This window comes from Rhipicephalus microplus, chromosome 7 (genome assembly GCF_043290135.1).
Source record: "Rhipicephalus microplus isolate Deutch F79 chromosome 7, USDA_Rmic, whole genome shotgun sequence".
NCBI lineage: Eukaryota > Metazoa > Arthropoda > Arachnida > Ixodida > Ixodidae > Rhipicephalus > Rhipicephalus microplus.
Window position 1 is genome coordinate 8,943,387 of NC_134706.1, and position 19,030 is coordinate 8,962,416.

The following is a 19,030-nucleotide window of genomic DNA, read 5'->3' on the forward strand; positions in this document are numbered from 1 at the left end:
AACAGCCAAGCAGACAGTGCCGCGGCTAGCATGCACATTCAGGCAACACCTGCCCCACATTATACAAAACACTGGCATTCTTACACAACTCAGGAGCTCTCAAAGGCAAGTCTGTGTTTTCTGCTATGCATTACCCAGCATCGCTTGCACTGAAATCACAGACAAAGCAAAGGACTCCCATTCCTGAGGATGCTTTGGGAAGGTAATGCAAATTAAGTTTATATTAAGCAAAGAAAGCCACAATGCACTTTTTCATGATGTAAACATAGCTTCGCATCAGTCACGAACTAAAAAAATTAAAATCCAAAAATCACAACACAGACCAGTCAGCATTTTTCAACAAATCATTCTCTTCGTGATTTTTTTATTTATTTTTTGCCAATGAAACATCTGCGCATATATTTCACATTCCAACTGTGGCCAACAAGGAAAAACTCCAAGCGTGCCATCGGAACACTTCACGTGTCGCAGTCGTCGAACTGTCCGTGGACAGCTTGAAACTGTGGAGGCCTCCGACGCACTGTAGGAGCGTGGAGGTCGGAGGGAACAAACACTTTCTTCCCATAAAGGTATGCCTTATGAGGCACTGCAAAGCAAGAAATGGGCACAATAAGATGTAGGTGTGCTGACGTGAGGCACTAAATCAGTTTTAAGTCTGCTGGGCTCATATAAGGGTTGCACCAGCCATAATCTGAGCCCGGCAAACTTCTTTCTATTTCCCAAATACAAGAGAACACAAAAAAGTCTTTTTTTTATGGTTTTCCTGATAGGTCAGGACAGCCGAATTTCAGGGAGCCTTTATGATGTCAGTATCTCGTCGTAATTGGTGCATTCACGCCCAAAGAATCTACATTGAATAATTTAAGTACCATGCACAACTAACGATCAAATCGATAAATTCGTTTTGCCAGACCTGGTTTTGTTACTTTACGTACAGACTCTATAATTTAAAGCCTAGTCAGTTCTCAATGTTTTAGGCAGCAGAGAAAAGGTTGCTCATACATTAGGCAGCCCAGCAACATGTTTTGCACACATTAAAAAAACATTAACGATGTGCAATCGAGAATTCTGTGAACACGCAAGTCAAGTACATTAGCGTACAGCAGGCAGCAAGGAATTCACACTGTATATCTCAAACAATCACAAGTCACTAGCTCTATACATCATAACATCATTCCAGCTACGATTTGAGTGGGCTCAATAACGTAGCAAGTGGGTTCACCAGGCATTGGCTTATTTGGCCACCAGCCACAGTGGCATATTCTAAACATAACTACACTCGGTGACAACTTTCTTTGTTGACAACGCCGTGGAAGCTACAAAACTAAAGCGCATGCCTGCTACTATGCCAAAAAATATTACTTAAGTCTACTGATAATTTTCTCATTTTCTTAGCTGAAATAAATGCTGCCTTATTTATTAATTGACTCAGACAGCGGCAGGAAGTCATAGGTAAAATCCAGCTATTGTTAACTTTGCAAGAATGCCTTTATTTTCTTCCCATCAGCACTGTGTGTGGAGTTGCCACTCCGGAATCAAAGTCACTCTGGAATCATCCCACATTTTCGCGACCCCAGAATGAAGCGGGGACAATGCTTGAAGGAATAAAATGCAATAAAATTAAGAACATTTCGCCTGGAACAAAATGAGCATAAAATTGAAATTTTTTTTTCAAAAATAAAGCACGTTTCCATGCACATGATGTTTTTCAAACTTCAACCATTATTAAATCAGCGCCTTGAATACAACATTGAAGCAGCATATTTAAAATGGCTTGGCTGACTACAAGCACGGTACATCTATAAGCAACGTGCCTACTACAACTCTCTCCTTACAACGGTCGTGTTCCTCCAAAGTTTGTCTTTATTCTTCGCCTAACCGCGGTCGAGCGGAACTACTGCGACAGCATTCCCCTCCGCTCCTTTAATTGACACCTTGTGATGTTTTTTTCACTTCTGCGGTGCCCCAACCACCTGCTGTTTCCTTATCCTTCACTTCTTTGCCCTATGTCCCTGTCGTCGACACGGATGCACATTCGAAACAACACTTCTCGAAGTTGCGGTACGTATTAACACTGGCTCGATGCTTTCGTTCACTGCAAGCTTTCGTATACCAGCTTGCACGCCCCCTCACATCATAATTACCCCCTCCACGTTTTGTAGTACTGTCCCCCCTGTCTATACACATGGGCACCATCGCCCTAAACTCTGTCGCCGAAGGTCTGTAGGTCAGCGCAGCACACAGTCGTACACGATGAACTGTATGCGCTTCTCCTCCATACAGATAGAGAGAGAGAATAAACTTTTGAAACAAGGTGTGGGAGCGGGCTAGTAGGTATTCCACGTTTTTTACAACTGAAGCGAAAAAAGGTATACAATGGACTAAGGGGACACTTAGTCTGTTGTACATCTTTTTGCGCTTCAGCTGTAAAAAAACTTTTGAAATCATTTGTTCAGAGAACAGCCCAAAGCAGGAAAGCCCACGTAGCCACGGCCACAGCGGTGCCTCCCCGAGTCCTGACGCGACGATGCGCGGTGAAGAAAACCCACGGTTGCTCTGTTCTAGGCTGGAGGAAGGATCGCGTGGAAAGCAACAACCACCGCGCCTGTCGGCGTCTAGAGAAGCACTACCATAACGTACTACCACACAGGCTCTTGCGTCCAGCGGTGCATGCTCGAGCAGCTCATGTTTGGGAAGCGCATCACATAGGTAGGCAGCGATGTTTTAATAAAGCAACCATTTAAAAAACTGTCATTCACAATTCTGCTTTTAAGGACTAAATGGCGAAGTGCCCATTTAGCTCATAACACTTCGTGGCAGAATTTCCATGAATAAAACGAAAATAACGCTTGTTTTTGCACCTTGTCTGGCTTACGACCTTTATTGCAGCATTTAAAAATCACAAGGATGCTTAAGCACTTTTTATGACGTAAGCCTGGTGACCAAAGAACTAGTGATTAATCACCTAACATATTCGCAAAACGAGGTGTTGGGAGATCAAGTCCTGCAGATCAGGCATTCCTGAATCTCGAGCTGAGAGCTGGTCATTCCGCACTCCTACTGCTCCAGGGTGGAAACATTTCATGATCTTTTTTTTTTTTTTTTTTTTTTCAACTTCGCTCGGTTTCTACAACTCGGCATATATTCGTGTTCACATCGCTAAACAAAGAGGACATTGGGGAGAACCGTAATCTGCTACCCCCTTAGTACTGTAATACCACACTCAAATTAGTCATGGTGTAAACACATGTTATATCGAAGTCAAAGGCACAACACATTCTCTAGGTCCATCTTTAGTTAGCCAAAGCCAAGGGTTGGTGTGGTGTAAAAGTGGAAACAATCTGCCAATTTGTAAAAGAAAACCGAGGTATAAGTTAGTGTACAATGCATTATTCCCACAGATACTGGAGGGAGAAACGAATCATCCCTGCAAGTTGGTTCCCACTGATACCCCACACGAAAGTGGCGAATACTTTAGGCACTGCCTGATCATTATCTCACGCGAAGTTTACTACCTGGCACAAGTAAATAATCTTTGCGGCAAGGAAGACATTGCATACCTGCGTACTGGGGAACACAGAAAGTTCTCCCCCCACCCACGATTGCGAGGTGCTCTTGAAAAGCGTGAGTGCCGACGAGCACGTGTGGCTCAGTGTTTCATATTGAATGAAAAGGCATGAGGTGCGCGAGTGCTTGGGCACTGTTCCCACTAACACCAGCAGATATAGAGGGCTTTTTACCCCATTAGCAAAATTTTAGTAAATCTTTGTTTTCTCCATAGTCAGGCCTGCTCCATACGTGTGACAACAACAGCTTAGTCTTCTTGAACGCTACTTTTGTCAGCATAAATATACGCTATCTCGTCATTTTGGCATTACCACATTTAAGCTTAAACATTATTAAGACATCACATTCATTCAAACATGCTCACTATGCAAATACTATATGTAGCGGCAGAACTGCACGAGATACGATACCAAGCTACTATCCCTCGGCCTTGGTAATGTGTTTTGCATACTTTTTTACAGTTCTTAATCCATCTAGTGCACAAGCTTTATGGGGGCGTTTATCATTCACTCAAAAAAACAATCAAGATGCATTTGCTACATTGAAGAATTGCAGTAATGGAATTGAACTGCCCAGCCATTTCCACAGTGGGAATGGGCTAAGTTCTTTCATTCCGGGGAATTAGCGCCAAGTCCGAATTCACCAGAATGGAATTGAAATGTCCAGTACTGTGCCCATTCCGCAGCACTGGACAGCCCCACCTTTCCTGCACACCTGTCTTCAAAGTAAACATGGCATCCATGACGTAGTGGGAGTCTGGCCGCAAACGTACTGTTTAGTTCAAGAAATATGACCTTAAAATGTACACTCAACAGTCCAAATGTTTCTCCGATTCCTGTTCTTTTGTGTATTAATTTTTGTCCCTGAGTGTAGTGATCAATACAGTTCAAGAAACCAGAAATGCTCAAGGCCACAACACTAGGCAACGTCGTCAACTTTTCCGCAGCACACTGTCCCCTTGTCACACTATGCAGTTTCCAGCGTGCTCATGGTGTGGAAAGAGGAAGGCACTGCTTTGTGCAGTAACTCCAAACACAGTACTCAAAGTAGTATTCAAAAAAATTGTGCAGCACGACATGTGTGAAGCAACAGTAATGTGAATGAGCTTGTCTGGGTCATCCCACTTATAAAACAGCAAAGAATTTACTTCGAGAAACCTTAAAAAAGGTGCCCTTGATAACTGCCCTTGATAGCAAAGGTTTCATGTGATTGCGTCACACATGCAAATAAACGAATACACTGACTAGCACATCAGAGGTGGTTGTGCATAATTTCAAGTTTGGGGTATAGTAAAACGACAGTCGGTTCACTAAGCAAGGATCTCGGTTTTTTCATTTAAGGTAAACTTCTCAAACAAGTCTCGAAGAAGTTTTACTGGTCTTTCCTAGGATGGCTGTGCCCGAAAATGTAACATTACAACCGCATGTGCTGACATGCCACTCTGCGTGTTCCCTTGCATTCTTATTTTAAGGGCGAAGCTCCTCTTAGTCTACGCTTGTCCTGCATCAGGCGTATCCGATAGTATCATACAGACAGACGGACGCACGGATGGATGGATGGAAGCACAGACAAGTAGACGGACAAACGCACAGAAAGACAGACACACAGACAGACGGACAGATGCTTGGCCGCACTCATCATCATTCACTCCTTGAATATGCGCGATTTTTTTTTTTCAGCATGTTGCTTTGATTGATCATTCACAAAACACTATACAAATATTGACATGGTGAATGTAGGAACACCAGCGAAACTATTTACAAATGTCTCTTGTACTGCAGATGAGTTCTGTCGAAACCCGCGAAGTGGCAGAAGGGTTAAGAAAGGGAAACAAGACAGTCACCCATTTGTACCACAAAGCCACAAGGAAATCCATACTGATTTCTCGGAAAGAACAGCTTCTTAGTTGCCGAAAAAATTTTCGATCCTGGACCAAGACAAATTTTTTGGCAACTAATAAGCTCTTCTTTCTAAGAAATCCATGCGTATATCCTTAAGGCTTTGAGCTACGAACAGGTGGTTGTCTATTTTCTCTTTCTTATGTCTATTGTAAGCAAGTGCCTCATGTCACGAGATGTTACTGTACTGAAGCAAATAAGCACCATAATAAAAAACATGCCTTAACTTGAAGCCACGACTTGACTTGGTCAAGTGAGCCTCAAGGTTATGCGTGACTTTAAGCTGAGCAAGATAGCCATTTCCTTTCACATATGCAACAAGATTACGATGCCAATTTCAACACAACATCCTTTTTTTTTGTAAAAAAATAAATAACACATACTAAGCCTAGCCAAAAAACCTTTCAAATGCTGTGTTATAGCCATTTAGGTCATGCAAACACAAAATGTAGGGTAACCCAGCATTTGAAAAGTAGGCACTACGTCAAATCCAGCCCCTAGCAACTCAGCCAAGCAGTGAATTTCAAATAGCAAAAACGACAGCATCACTCTTTGTTTCTTTCCACAAACCATATTATGGAATGTGGCATCCCAGCTAGTTCCAGCAACTCGTCGTTGCTATGGCGTGCTGCTGAAGCTAATTGCAGGGACCAAGGTGCGAATTTCATGTCACTGTACACTTACATACAGTTTCTTTTATTGCGCAACGATAGCCACAGCACACTCGGCAAAGAGCGTGCGTCTCCTAATGTGGCATCACAGGTCTTGAACGCAAATTGAAGTTCTCATAGCTATTCCACGAGGCTGTCTCTGTGTAGGTAGGCTCTATATCTTACGCACTGCTATGCTTTCGCTTCAAAGGCCGATTCGAGACTGCTCACACCCAAATTTCATTTTCAAGCTCATTTGAAAGAGCGAAGCTCGCAGCAAAGGCACCCTTTCAGTAGCGGATTTCTGAAACGCGTTTGTGTAGTCTTCTAGGTGGTGGCAAGTCAAGTTAAAGTCAAGTTGCATTTCTGAGTACAGAGGTAAGGTAAAGCTCGATGACATGTTCTGCAGCTACTGCAATTGAAGTACCATTCTGCCATTTAACAACTCCATATCCCATGGCCGTACCATGTTTACATCTTTGCATATTTTGAAGGACCAATAAACAGGCTCCCACTTTTTTTTCTACATTCTCAATACAAGCTCGACAATTCGTAGATTAGACCGCAGTGATCGCGTTTTCTGAATATTAAAGCGTTGCGCACCGCGCAGAGCCTCTATTTCGAAAAACAATTCCAGCGCATCTTTCCTACGCTTGACCGACCCCCTTGCACGTGCAGTGACATCAACTCGGCGACGTGACGTAGCACGCAGCTCGCCGATTGGTCTAAATCAGGTGTGAAAGAACAGTAGTGAAGTCAACGTCAGTTCCTGTGCCAACCCACAGCTATGAAACTGCCCCTTGTTTCTTGGCACTGCGGTGAAAGAACCAGCCTCGCAGTTGTCGCGTACAAGTGTACACTCCTCACTCAACTACAGCACCTGTGCGCACATACAAACGTACTTTGCCCTTGACATGAGCATTACCGGTAAAAAGCGTTGCTCTGTCGTCGGCTGCAAATCGAGCGACTGGGCAGTGGAGAAGAATTGGCACCAGGTGCCTCAGAATGGGGCCCTGCGCGCTGCATGGCTGAAGCGAACTGGCCATCCAGCAATGTACGTGGCCTCATCGTTTGTGGTTGACACTGGACACCTGACGCTTACACGGTTGACGCTCGGCTGGCGCGGAAAACGGTAAAAAAATAACCATGCTTCGCAGCAAGCGGAAGTGCGTTCCGACTGATCAAGTTCGCCGATGACGTTAATCGCTGACGTGGTGGTGTCACGTTGCCGAAGTGGGCGGAGTCACCACGATGGGCTACACCTTCCCCTTCATGGAAGGAAGAGGGGGGGGGGGGGGGGCCGCACGAAAATTTGAAACCAGCTTAGACCGATGTTCTAACCCCTGTAAAGTCCTTAACATAGCACGTATTGGCAAAATTCTTGTGGCAGCATGTTCGCAAAGAAAAACTGCACACACATCTCTGTTTAAAAATTTTAGGACCTCAGCGCTCTTTACTGGCCCTTTAAGGCATGAGGTCAAGTAGAAAAAGCGAATCATTTCCTTAAAATGTTGTTTCTTGGCATTGGATGTGTTATATGCACAATTTATTACCCATCACTTTGCTGCATAATGTTGTCACCTACCCCATTTCTTTCAAAAGATACAGCCAAACCTCGTTAGTGCGTACCCACTTTAAGCGTACTAACGATTGAAAGGCAGTTGCGACGAATCCCCGACCGAGCCTCACAGAGAATAATGCATTTGTAGACCGCTTAAGCCGTAGTGTTCAGCTTATGACTACCGGTAAGTGTGTACTAACTGTGTACGGCTATAACATTTCGTGCCACTAACTTTTACTGCACCGCTGAACTTGCAGACGCCACAATGTGGCGTGAACGGTTTTCCCGTCAAGTTTATAAGTGCGGAGATTAGCCGATAAGTTATTCCAACTTCCGCCCAATTACGGTAATTACATTGCAATTAATCATCAGGTAATAAACGAAGGCGAGGTTGTGACCACCGATAAACGGGCCAGTATGACTTATCGCCGGTGAATAGCCTTATAACAGTAAGCATCCCGTTACCCACGCGAGCACGCTTGTGGCGTAGCATCACTTTAGGCCTACTGTACGCTTTTAGAAAGCAACTACCTGAATGCGCTGGGCCGCCAATCGCTGCCGCTTCAGTTCGCGCGACCGTGTTCAAACGCGCACCGCTTTACAGAAACACAAGCAGCTCAAGGTCGCAGAGTTTAGCATTGCGGGTTGCGAGCACCAAGAAACCTTGCTGCGTTATGCCAACACGTGCACTGTACAGAGAGCGTAGCACTGTTAATACCATGCTGGACGCTTCTATTTAGCGACAGCCCAAACGTGCCTCCGTCCGCTGCCAAGACTGCTAGAGCATCGCAGCAAGTGGGTGCATTGCTCTGAAAGCATTGTCAACACATTTTTAATCACAAAAGTCATGAATTTCTCACTAGCTGAATGCGTAAGGTGGTGCATGTATTGCTCACGCTGAAGGAAACGTAAGTAAGCCTGTAAACAATCAAACTTGCCTTGTTTGACTATGTGTCTCATTTCAATAATGGAAACAGAAGCACATTTTATACTTTTAAGCAAATTAAGATCAAGCAAAGCCTCTGCACTGGAAAAACGTGCCTCACAAATGATCAGCACCACAATGCCAAAGCATCCCTTTGTGGCACTATTGCTGCAAAACAAGCTACTACAAACGAAAATTTAGAGTTGTCACTCAACAAAGACACAAAGTAGCAGTAATGTCCATTATGGAACTAGCAACAAATTTCAGCCCACCTGATTATATTGTGTAAGCAACCCACCTGTTTTAAATTTTTCGTGTTGCTTTGCTCGTAACTAAGTTCTGGTAATTTTCCTTACGCGAATAGTCGTAACTATCTTGCTAATTAACATTTTTCATTAAAGCTTGGCACACATTATTTTAGTAGGCATGCAATAAACCTTAATGAGCAAAATCATGCCACAGGATTTAATATGGCTGCCTGTTATATGAAGGTGGCCCTAGTGATAGTGCATACTTTTTTGGTAAATAATTACTATGTTTCTAATATTTACCTGATCTAATTTGTTTTCGCTCATTGCACAGGCTAAATCTTTGTTCATGTCCTTAAAAAAAATCAATTTTTTTAAATAAGTGCAATTTGAGCTAGGAGTGTTCGTACAAGGCATATTATTAATGAAATTTTTAATTACAAAAAGTTAACAATGACTTGCTTTTTAATGCTCACATGTGCCTAAAAAGATTTATGATGCAGACTAATAATAATTGTTTTTTAATTATTATTTTTTGTGTCACTAAGCCTCACACCTTAAGTTTCTTTAAGCCATCCAGTGAATGCCCGTGGACCTCGTGAAGTAAACCTTGACAGTGTTCTGTTGAAAGCTTGCAAAGGTTATTGCATGTCTCACCTATAAAGAAAGGTGGGACTATTTCAGTCTCCCAGTCTTCAGGAGAAGGGTTATCCTCAACGGAGTCCACTGTAACGCCAGCACCGTAAGCTGCCTCAAGCTGCTCATCTAGATCTGCGAGAAGGAAAAGAGCGGCAATGAAACATTTTGGCTCAACTGCGAGAGGGCAGACAGCGTTGCACAAAAGTAGATGCCAATCCTCTCAACTGCAACAGCCCAGTGTTGATGGCGCTACTGGAGTAAGACATCATTGCAAGATTCCCAGTACACTACGATGCACTGAGCATTCGATAATTTTCAAGAACGACTTGGAAAACCGGAGAGGGGTGCAATAATACGAAAGGGCGAGTTAGTTGGTTTTGCTACACCCTGGAACTTGAGCACACACACACGAGGACACAGACGAACCTTTTGTCCGCGTCCTCATGTGTGTGTGCTGAAGTTTCAGTGTGGAGTGGATTGGTTTTGACTTGTTTCAGTAGTTATTATCACAAGAATCACATCGCAGCACAAAAACTGTTAATCTGTGCTCACAGTGGGCCAACTCGTTTGTCATAATAAGTGACAGTGCCTGCCTGAATGACAGGCAGGCACTGAAGAGAGGAAGAGATTGCTGACACAGCCACCCCCTCTTCACTCCCCCCCCTTTGGATCCCCCACTGCTTGGAACCGACTAAATGAAGTCACTGCTGTTAAAAACTTTTTAAAATCCTTGATTGATCTTTACGAAAACTGTCGAGCTAATGTATATTTATGAGTCGATTTGAACTATGCGATTATTTTTATATTACGTCATGTAGTTTTTAGAATGTAAAACTTTCTATGCACATTTTGGGAACATTTTCCACCACTTTAAAAAGTTGAAATGCCATTTAGCATATCGGAATAATTTCGAATGAGGACAGAGTTCAATAGAACAAAAATCTACTTTGTAAGAACACATGTACAAAACATGTGATAATTTAAAAGTTGACAACTGAGTTCATGTTAGGCTGGAATTTCAATCATGAATGTTCAGCATACTACAACTTTTGTTCAAACAGGCTTAGAACTAGAGAAATCCATGCATATCTGAATTCAGTGCACACAAAAAAATCTTAGTGTTATCTAGATGAATAAGAATGTGAAAAAAAAAAAATCATTTTCATAGTGTAGTGTCCCTCTTAAGTAGAATTTAGACCTAGCTACAAAGACATTTTGTTGCATCAATGTCAAACTTATTCTTTCCCAGAAGCCTCCATAAAAATTTACAAACACTATGAGGACTGGGCGAAAGAAAATTCCAAAGCACAGACAACGAAGTGAACAATGCGCGAGTATGGTTGCTTCAGAAAGTGCTTGGGCCATACTCCAGCCAAACTTGCCATTAAAATTTTATTCTTCTTTGAATATTTTTCTCATGAGTTTAGGACTGTTTAACCAATTAAATCTTGCAGTCACACTGTACCCTCAAGTTTTAACAAATTTTCTTATCCCTCAAGCCATCTGCTAACACTAACACTTGCGTGGAGAAATGAATTTCTCACAATAAATTCTAAAAATTTGGAACTCTGATGTACTCCATTTTTAACTGCTATTTTCTTTGATATAACCAAACAAGACTGGATTCCACCACTACCGCAAGTAATATAAGTGCTGTGAAGTGCAGGTACTCTTGCAAGAACATACCATTCGTACGTTAACATGCACAGTGAAAAATGCACAGCAAAAGTCCTAACCTCCTGTTTCACATTCACAAATTGCTAAGAATGCCAAGCAGAAATGACGAGCTACAACTCATAGTCCAAACACCTTTTAAAGAGTGAGAGGGTCCTACAAAAAAAAAAAAAACACTGCTACGAATGGGACACACTTTCTTCCATGACAGCAAACGCCACAATAGCTGCATTCGTGCACACCAGCATACTTTCTTTTTTAATACTTGCCCTGTTGCCATTATTTTAAAAATGTATGTTGTCCACTTGATGCATAGATGCACCTACATGCTAGTTACACGTGTGCTTGTCCTATAAACATTCTCTTCCAACTTTAAAATAGCAGTGCTGCTTATTACGATATTTTTGTGGAGTACACTGAACGCACCAATTAAGCGAGGAGTGAAATTGGTTGACCTCCACGAGTAGAGTTCAACTCCCACGCTATGGAGGATAAGCGAAACATGTGACAGTCATGAACCTCGATTTCTACAACTAAAACCAAGCACTAACTGTTGAATATTGTATGCCAGCCAACAGTGCTACTGCTGGCACGGGTAAAGCTTTGCATGAAGGACTTGAACGGCAACAACAACAAAATAGAAACACAAGCGAAAGATGCTCCGGTCACACACTCCAATTTGCATCTTAGGAACAATGCTACTTGCATCAACAGCATACTAACAGGCCAATGTAGCGGCCTCCATGTAATACTCTTACTACTGCATGCAACACAATGAATTCCCTTCAAGCAAGCAAAAAGATAATCTGATATGCTTTGTGGTTTTTTTGCTGTGTACAGTTATTTTATAGTTTATGCAAAAGAAGCTGATTACAACACAGCCGATTGAGGTATGAGCACACACAATAACACTCTGCGAATCGTTACTATAAACACAGAATTCCAACAAACTTTTTTCTTTCATGACACTGTACCTCACAGAGTGGTTGGACGAGCAAAACTCATCAATGCCCTAACAGTTGACATAGCTATGCAGCCAAGGCTCCACAGTAAGTAACGTCTCCAACAAGCTTTGCAAAGTAAACCTTTCCCAAGAAAAAATTATTGAGAAACCTCCACATCATCAAAACACCTTGAAAACACCCATGTACCAGTAACAATCAATAGAATTTAATGTATGACACTTCCAAAGACACATTCACCTTATCCTGAAAATTGCAGCCATCTATTTGTAATTCAGTCCCCATGCAAGGCGAAATGAGCACAAATTGAGCGAAATGAGCGAAATGGCTGAGCAGTTGTGACACAAGACATGAAAAGAGAAGTCAAGAAGTTTTGTCCGATATCTTCAGAAAATCCGAAAACATTAAATTGCCCAACTGCGAACTAAAGGCATTGCCAGTACATCATGCAACAAAGTGGCTAGCAAAAATTTGGAAGCTGTGCCTGAAGCTTACAGCTCTTAGATGACTGTACTCAACAGTGCATTTGTTCCAACAGCAATCAATGCTTTGAAATCTTGTCTATCAGGACTGTAGTGCAGTCGGTGTTCGGGCCACTTATTATGCCTGTGCATAGCCACCTGCTACGCCCTATCTCAACCTTAAGCTTATTTAACTTCTCCCGCTCTTTATGTGACATCAACAAGCAGCCCAACATCCTGCCAAATCAAACTAGCATTATTTCCTGGCTCTCAACATAATGTTTCTACCTCTGACAAGCTTTACCCTGCAAACAGCTACAGAGGAGCCAATGCAAGAAGTACAGCATCGAGAAGCTTCTGCTTGAAGCTGTTCTCAAGCTATCTTTGTTACTATCAAGCACCTTCGTCCTCGTCGCAGGGTAGTCCTCCATCGGCGTATTCAGAGTCAACATGCTCTTTGTCTCTCTGCCGATCTTCTCCAGTGCCCACAGCCACTGCGTTGTCTGCTGGGCGTGTGCCTTGTACGCTGGTCACATCGGGTTCATTTGCGTTAAGTCGTTCGACACCATTCTCGGGGCTAACTGTTGGGCCTGTGCCTTGTCCGCTGCTCACGTCGACTTCATTTGCGCCAAGTCGTTCGACACCATTCTCGGGGCAAGTGCCGACTTGGCCATTCTGCATAAGCTCAGAGTTATCAACTTGCATTGCGCTATCTTCACAGGCGGTGTTCGCTTGTCCATTCCACAGAGTAGCACACGTGACGGCTGACTTGGTGCAGGTGTCGACGGGCGTGCTTGTGACCCCGCACTGAATGACTGGAGCCTGGCCTTCTTGTTCATTAGCGAGAGGTGAAGACGAGACTAGTGGTTTCATCTTCATGTCCTGGTCTGAAAAGAAATGAAGGGGAGAAAAAAAATTAAATTGACACTTCCAGTAAGACCAGTTACTCAGAGCACATAATGTTCAAATAAACATTTTCTATTGCTAAACGACAGGACATGCAAACACAGACATAACAGAGAAGTCAAAACAAATGACGTCTTTTCTGTACATGTTCGCACGTCTCATCTTTAGAGATGCATATGCAACAACTAGGTGAGATTTGCATTATTACAAACATTTTCCATCCTTTACTTTTTCGTGGATGCAGTTGCTATTATTCCGCACACCTTGTTTTCCCATATCACATTTCTTTTATACCCCCCCCCCCCTTTCTCAGTAAGATGGGGGAAGGCCATGTGCAGAAAGGCAAGCATGCTTTATATTCAAAGAAAACAAGACATACAGAAGCTGAAAGGTCAGCCGTCCACGATTGGAAACAAAAATATTATTCTTGAAGATGATTCTCTTTTTCAAAGGCTGAAAGGCCAGCTTTCATGATTAGTAAGCAAAAATATTGTTCTTGCATACGATTTTTTTCCCTCTTGGACTATTATAAGGCTATTCTTCATAACATTCATTTTGGTCATTTCTCAAGTTTGCACCATTAATCAAGCACACTGCTGTCGAATGTCCTTGTCATCTGAAGTCTGTGTGACAACCACTTCAGGTGCAAAAGAAAATTACTTCAGACACCGGTCTTGCGATGGTTGACCTGACATGCCCACATAAAGCGATGGCTGGTGTGAGGGCCGTCCCACCCTGAAGTAACTCGAGAGGCACTTTCTAAACCAGAGAAAGTGTACAGGAAAAATAATTACATACAGGGGATGAAGGTCTTGTCAGGAAATCGATTTAACGACAAAATTAAAATGAAGTGGGGGTTGGAGAAAAGGGTAGGAATAGCTAAAGCTGGCAAGGAGAAGCGAGCACTGCAATTCCTAGAGGACCCCCGACCCCAAACTGAAATGTCAAAATGTTCGTGTTGTTTGAGTCACTGTACACATGGGCACTTCCGACCAGGTCTTAGTGTTAGGTGTTGCCCACGAGGTATTTGAATTCGGTAGTGAATTAAGCGCGAGTGCTCATCCGAGTTGGCAGCACCTCGCAACATGGCTACCCGTATGACGTCGGTCGAGACGGCACAAAAAGCATTCAACAAGAGCTATTGTTCCTCACCTCGCTCGCTCTAATCGGGCTGCTCTGAAGATGTTCTAGCTGCTTACACCAAGAATGTTTTTTTTTTCTGACAGGACATGTCTTTGACATTACAGTGAATGCTTAAAAGAGTTATGTAACACCGAAGCATCCACATAATTACAGTTCGGGTTCCGATTTGAAAACTGCACTCTCAATGTCGCCAAAGCCTGAGCACATGTGATTTAGGCACTCTCCAACCTAGATTTTTATTATTTTAAGCGGGTGTTCTGAAAAAACACTAAAACTGGCAACATTTAGCAATGCATATGCATGGTTGATTGATATGTGGGGTTTAACGCCCCAAAACCACTATAAATGCATATGCTTTATTATATATGATACAACTCAGAAGATTCAGTTTCGGGATTAGTAAACGCAAAGCTTCAATTACGGTACAAATGTTGCAAACAGATATCTCGCCGTCAGGGGTCCTTTAAAGTCACTATTGCGGTCTTGACAATCGAAACCCAACCAGTAGACGATGACGCTCCTACGTGAGAACTCTTGAAGTCTGCAAATATGCTCACAGATACAGGATTCTCTCATGATTTGTTTAATCTGCGGACTGTTAGTGATGCTATCAGTAAAATGAAGACTTCCTACACATCAGGCAGGTTGACAAGGACTTCCATATCATCATTGAGTGACGTATAAAGCTCAAGTTACAAATGACACATTGTTAAGCTAAAGGTACCTTGAGTTTCATAGCACTTCACATATGAACCTGTTGCCTTCCTCCTGTACTATCTTGATCTCAAGTGGGGGCCAGACAGGCAGATGTGGTCGAGTGGCATGTTGCGCTCTGTATGGCCATGAAGAAAAAAATTTGGAGTGAGGGGGGGGGGGGGGGGGCACTGATCTTTTGTGCCACCCCCTGGCTACACCACTGTACTGGAGAGGTATATTGGTAAGGGGACACCACTGATCGAAGCCTTTCTGCTGTATGTCCAAGTCAACGTTTCTTGAGTAGTTTCATACCTCATATGAATGACACATATCGAATGAAATCAAATCAGGTGATAATTAGTTTGCTTTGAGAGGTTGAACAGTACTTACACAAGTTGGCTATTACTGCAGGTCCCATTATCACATTTCAATAGATACCGGCTTATTGCAGTATTCTGGCCAATGAAAAAGCGAATGAAGCGGCACGCAAGCGACTTCAAAATGAAAATTTCAAGCGAACCTATTTCACTAAATCAGATGCTTTCCAGCTGACTAAAAGGGCTTACTTTCGAAAAGAAGAGGCTCTGGTACCTCCAGATGCGTCATTATGCTTCCCTCCACTCTATCCAGCCACATCTGGGAACTAGGCTCCCATTCAGAATACCTCGACATCTGGAAACTCTCTAGCATCGTCTCGGACGGAACAGTGCTTATGGAAACAACTTAAGATAACGCTTCTGTCAAGCAGAAAGTCCATAGTGCAATAACTGTGGCTCCATCGAAACTGTAGAACATATTTTGTTTGAGTGCTGAACCTATGCCGATGAGCATGCACTCTATGAACACTGAATGCATCTGTTAAACCAAAAAACTTTATCAGTTGACTGTGTCTTGAGCCCTTTAACCTGCTTCATGCAAAAGAAGTCTGCAATAAAACTTTTATTCACATTTCAGATAATATCAGACAGCTCGACAAACTGCAGTGGCACCTTGAATAAGTCATTCTGACAGCACACGTCCCCGCCCAAGAAACTAAAGACTGTCGGTATATTTATTTCTTTTAGTCCACAATCCCCTTCCCCACGCACAGTAGCAAGATAGCGATATATACACGTCAGCTAAATTCTCTGCCTTTCATAAAGAGCTCTCTCTTTCTCTCTACATAACGCGTGTTTTACTCTGAATTATGAACCTAAGTGAAAGTAACAAATCTGCTCGTTAATTCATTCGGTGTCCTTACAATAGTGCGCTGCTGTGCAACTGCAGTGTTGTGGGATGCACAGTGGACAAATGAGTGCAGATTAGGACTAGAGCCAAAGTTTCTAAAGGGGGCCTCGTCCCCTTCGTAACTCGAAGACAAGAAGTCGCTGGTCACAAAGTTGGCCCTAGTTTTCCCCAACAGTATTTAGGCATGCAGGCATCGGAACGGTCAACACGAATACGCGATACATCGTCGGCTAGCGGGGCTAATGGGTGAATTTCGACATGCCCAGAACTAGTTAGTTTGCATAGCGCAAAAAAAAAAAATGATGGCACGGTAAATTAATGAGCTAACATCATGCACCATCCTTAAAAGCGAATACAAGGCTGCCTTCATGCGCACGGCACTGAAACGCCGAGTGTCAGAAGGTATCGAAGGCACATGGCAAAACAGTGTAAGTAGGGCTGCCTGAACAAGCAGCACGCTTATCGAAGTCAAGTGGTAGACAGTATTAAGGTATGCAATACTACAGCCTGTCAGTTATACGCAGGCTCAGCCGTTGAATGGTACACCACAGCCTTCGGGGCACGCACATGTTGAATGACCCGGTATGCGATAACGGAAAACAATTGGAAACGCTACATAACGAAAGTTCTATCACTAACAACGGTTCGTCTTGCGTGCACAGTGCATAACGAAGTTCACGAATAAGAGAACGCGCTTAGCAAGGTATGAAACACGCACGAAACGATGGCTTCAGTCTGCGGGATTCCTGGGTCAGCAGTCACTGCGCTTGCACTCCAAAAACCCAGCCTCCAGCCATGTTCTGCGCTCCAGCTACAAAACACGCCGACCATGCTGCCAGCATGCCACACCAGAGGGCACCAGAGGCCACATCCGGCTAAGGTCCCTAGATGAAACCATGACCTACTACACTCCTGACCTGTTCAGATAGCGGGGTTCCTATGGGAGCGCGTGTCCCCGCTCTCGTTCAATCGCTCGCCGTAGGTGGCGCTACCTATAACCTGTTCGTCTGCTACTGTGCGGCCGGCAGGAGGGCGACGGACTGATACCATGCGTCTGCTTCTGTGACAAACTGCCTATACGTGTGATTGTTTTTTGCTGAAAAGGCTAACGTGTGCTATGTGTTACATTTTAGTAGTTAGGCTATACTGGTTGATTGACTTCTAAAGCTGTATATTTGCGTAGAAATGTCTTGCTGCATGGTTGTTTTTGCCATTCCAGCCTAAAAAAACTTCAATTTAGTATTCATAAAGCTTTTGACTAATAATGTACTCATTGGTAATAGAATATCAAACTGATTTTAGGTTGTTTAGGACGCGTCAGGTGAAACGCAGTGCCCCTGTTGAGCACTTACCTTGGACACTCGCCCTGGACAGGTGTTACACTTGTAGTCAATTGATAGAAGAGAATAATGCACATACGCCCACGGACGCATATCAAGGAGAGACACAGGAATTGAAGCTTTAACTCTTACTGTGACCTACACAACAAAAATTGTGCGTCAAATTTCGCTACGGGAGTTTGTCTGCTGGAACGGGGAGCGCTGGCCGATGCGCGTTTCTATGATTTTATATGTCCGTGCGATGAGACGATATGGTAAAGGCAGTGATGTGCCTATCGAGGGCAACACATTGCGACCCCAATAAAGTTTTTATCGTCATCATTATCATCATCTTGTCGAGCATAGTTAATAATAATAATAATAATAATAATAATAATAATAATAATAATAATAATAATAATAATAATAATAATAATAATAATAATAATAATAATAATAATAATAATAATAATAATAATGTTTTATTTTTCATCAATAGTTTGATGAAGGACAGCGGCAGGTAAAAGCTGCTCTTCGAAAGAGGCAGCTTGACATAGGCCCACAGACGCCTTTAGCACGACAGCACTGGCAAACAGTTAGCAATGTTATCTAAGCAACAATTACAAAAATATCAAGTTCAAATTCTAAAAATAAAAATAGCAACCATGAAACAACTTTGCTAAAACTACTGATTAAGCGAGTTGGTTCATGATTATTTTCAGTGTTTGTGTGTGTGTAAACAGCGATTAAAGAATGGGAACAACCCCTGTTCACAGGTTTTTTACTGCAAGCTTCCATCCTCCCCTTTCTGACGTTTCTTACAAAAAAGTATAGGGACACTAAGTTAATAGACTGATAAATGAGTACCTGATAATTCTCTATCGTTCCTGTTCCGATCATACGACTATTAGAACAGAAAAAATTAAGACTAGGTTTAATGTTCTGAGTTTGGCGAACAATCTTCGACACGTGCACGTCGCTTTATGTTGCGTCGCTCCTTGTGTACTTGGCCGCATTGGCTGAGAACATTTCTTTGAAACTTGCTACTTCAGACCTTGCATCTACTAACACAGCAGTCTTAGACATTACCTGAGGCCGTCAAAGTATGACGTCACTGCTAGCCGATGCGCGAGAACTTAAGGGTAGCATCGCCA

General features: G+C 42.9%; 1 protein-coding gene across 2 annotated transcripts; it reads right to left on the reverse strand.

Annotated features, from left to right (window-relative positions):
* Window positions 1–332: 332 nt before the first annotated feature.
* Window positions 333–17,411, reverse strand: LOC119179576 (uncharacterized). Of its 2 annotated transcripts, XM_075868621.1 has the most exons (5): window positions 17,276–17,411; window positions 15,359–15,466; window positions 12,987–13,472; window positions 9,507–9,620; window positions 333–586 (listed from the first exon to the last, which is right to left on the reverse strand). In XM_075868621.1, the coding sequence occupies exons 3-5, from the start codon at window positions 13,462–13,464 to the stop codon at window positions 459–461; spliced, it is 720 nt and encodes a 239-aa protein (XP_075724736.1). In that variant the 5' UTR covers window positions 13,465–13,472; window positions 15,359–15,466; window positions 17,276–17,411; the 3' UTR covers window positions 333–458. The 2 variants fall into 2 exon arrangements, with proteins under 2 accessions (XP_075724736.1, XP_037286581.2); XM_037430684.2 differs by lacking the exon at window positions 15,359–15,466.
* Between the last annotated feature and the right edge of the window lie 1,619 nt (window positions 17,412–19,030).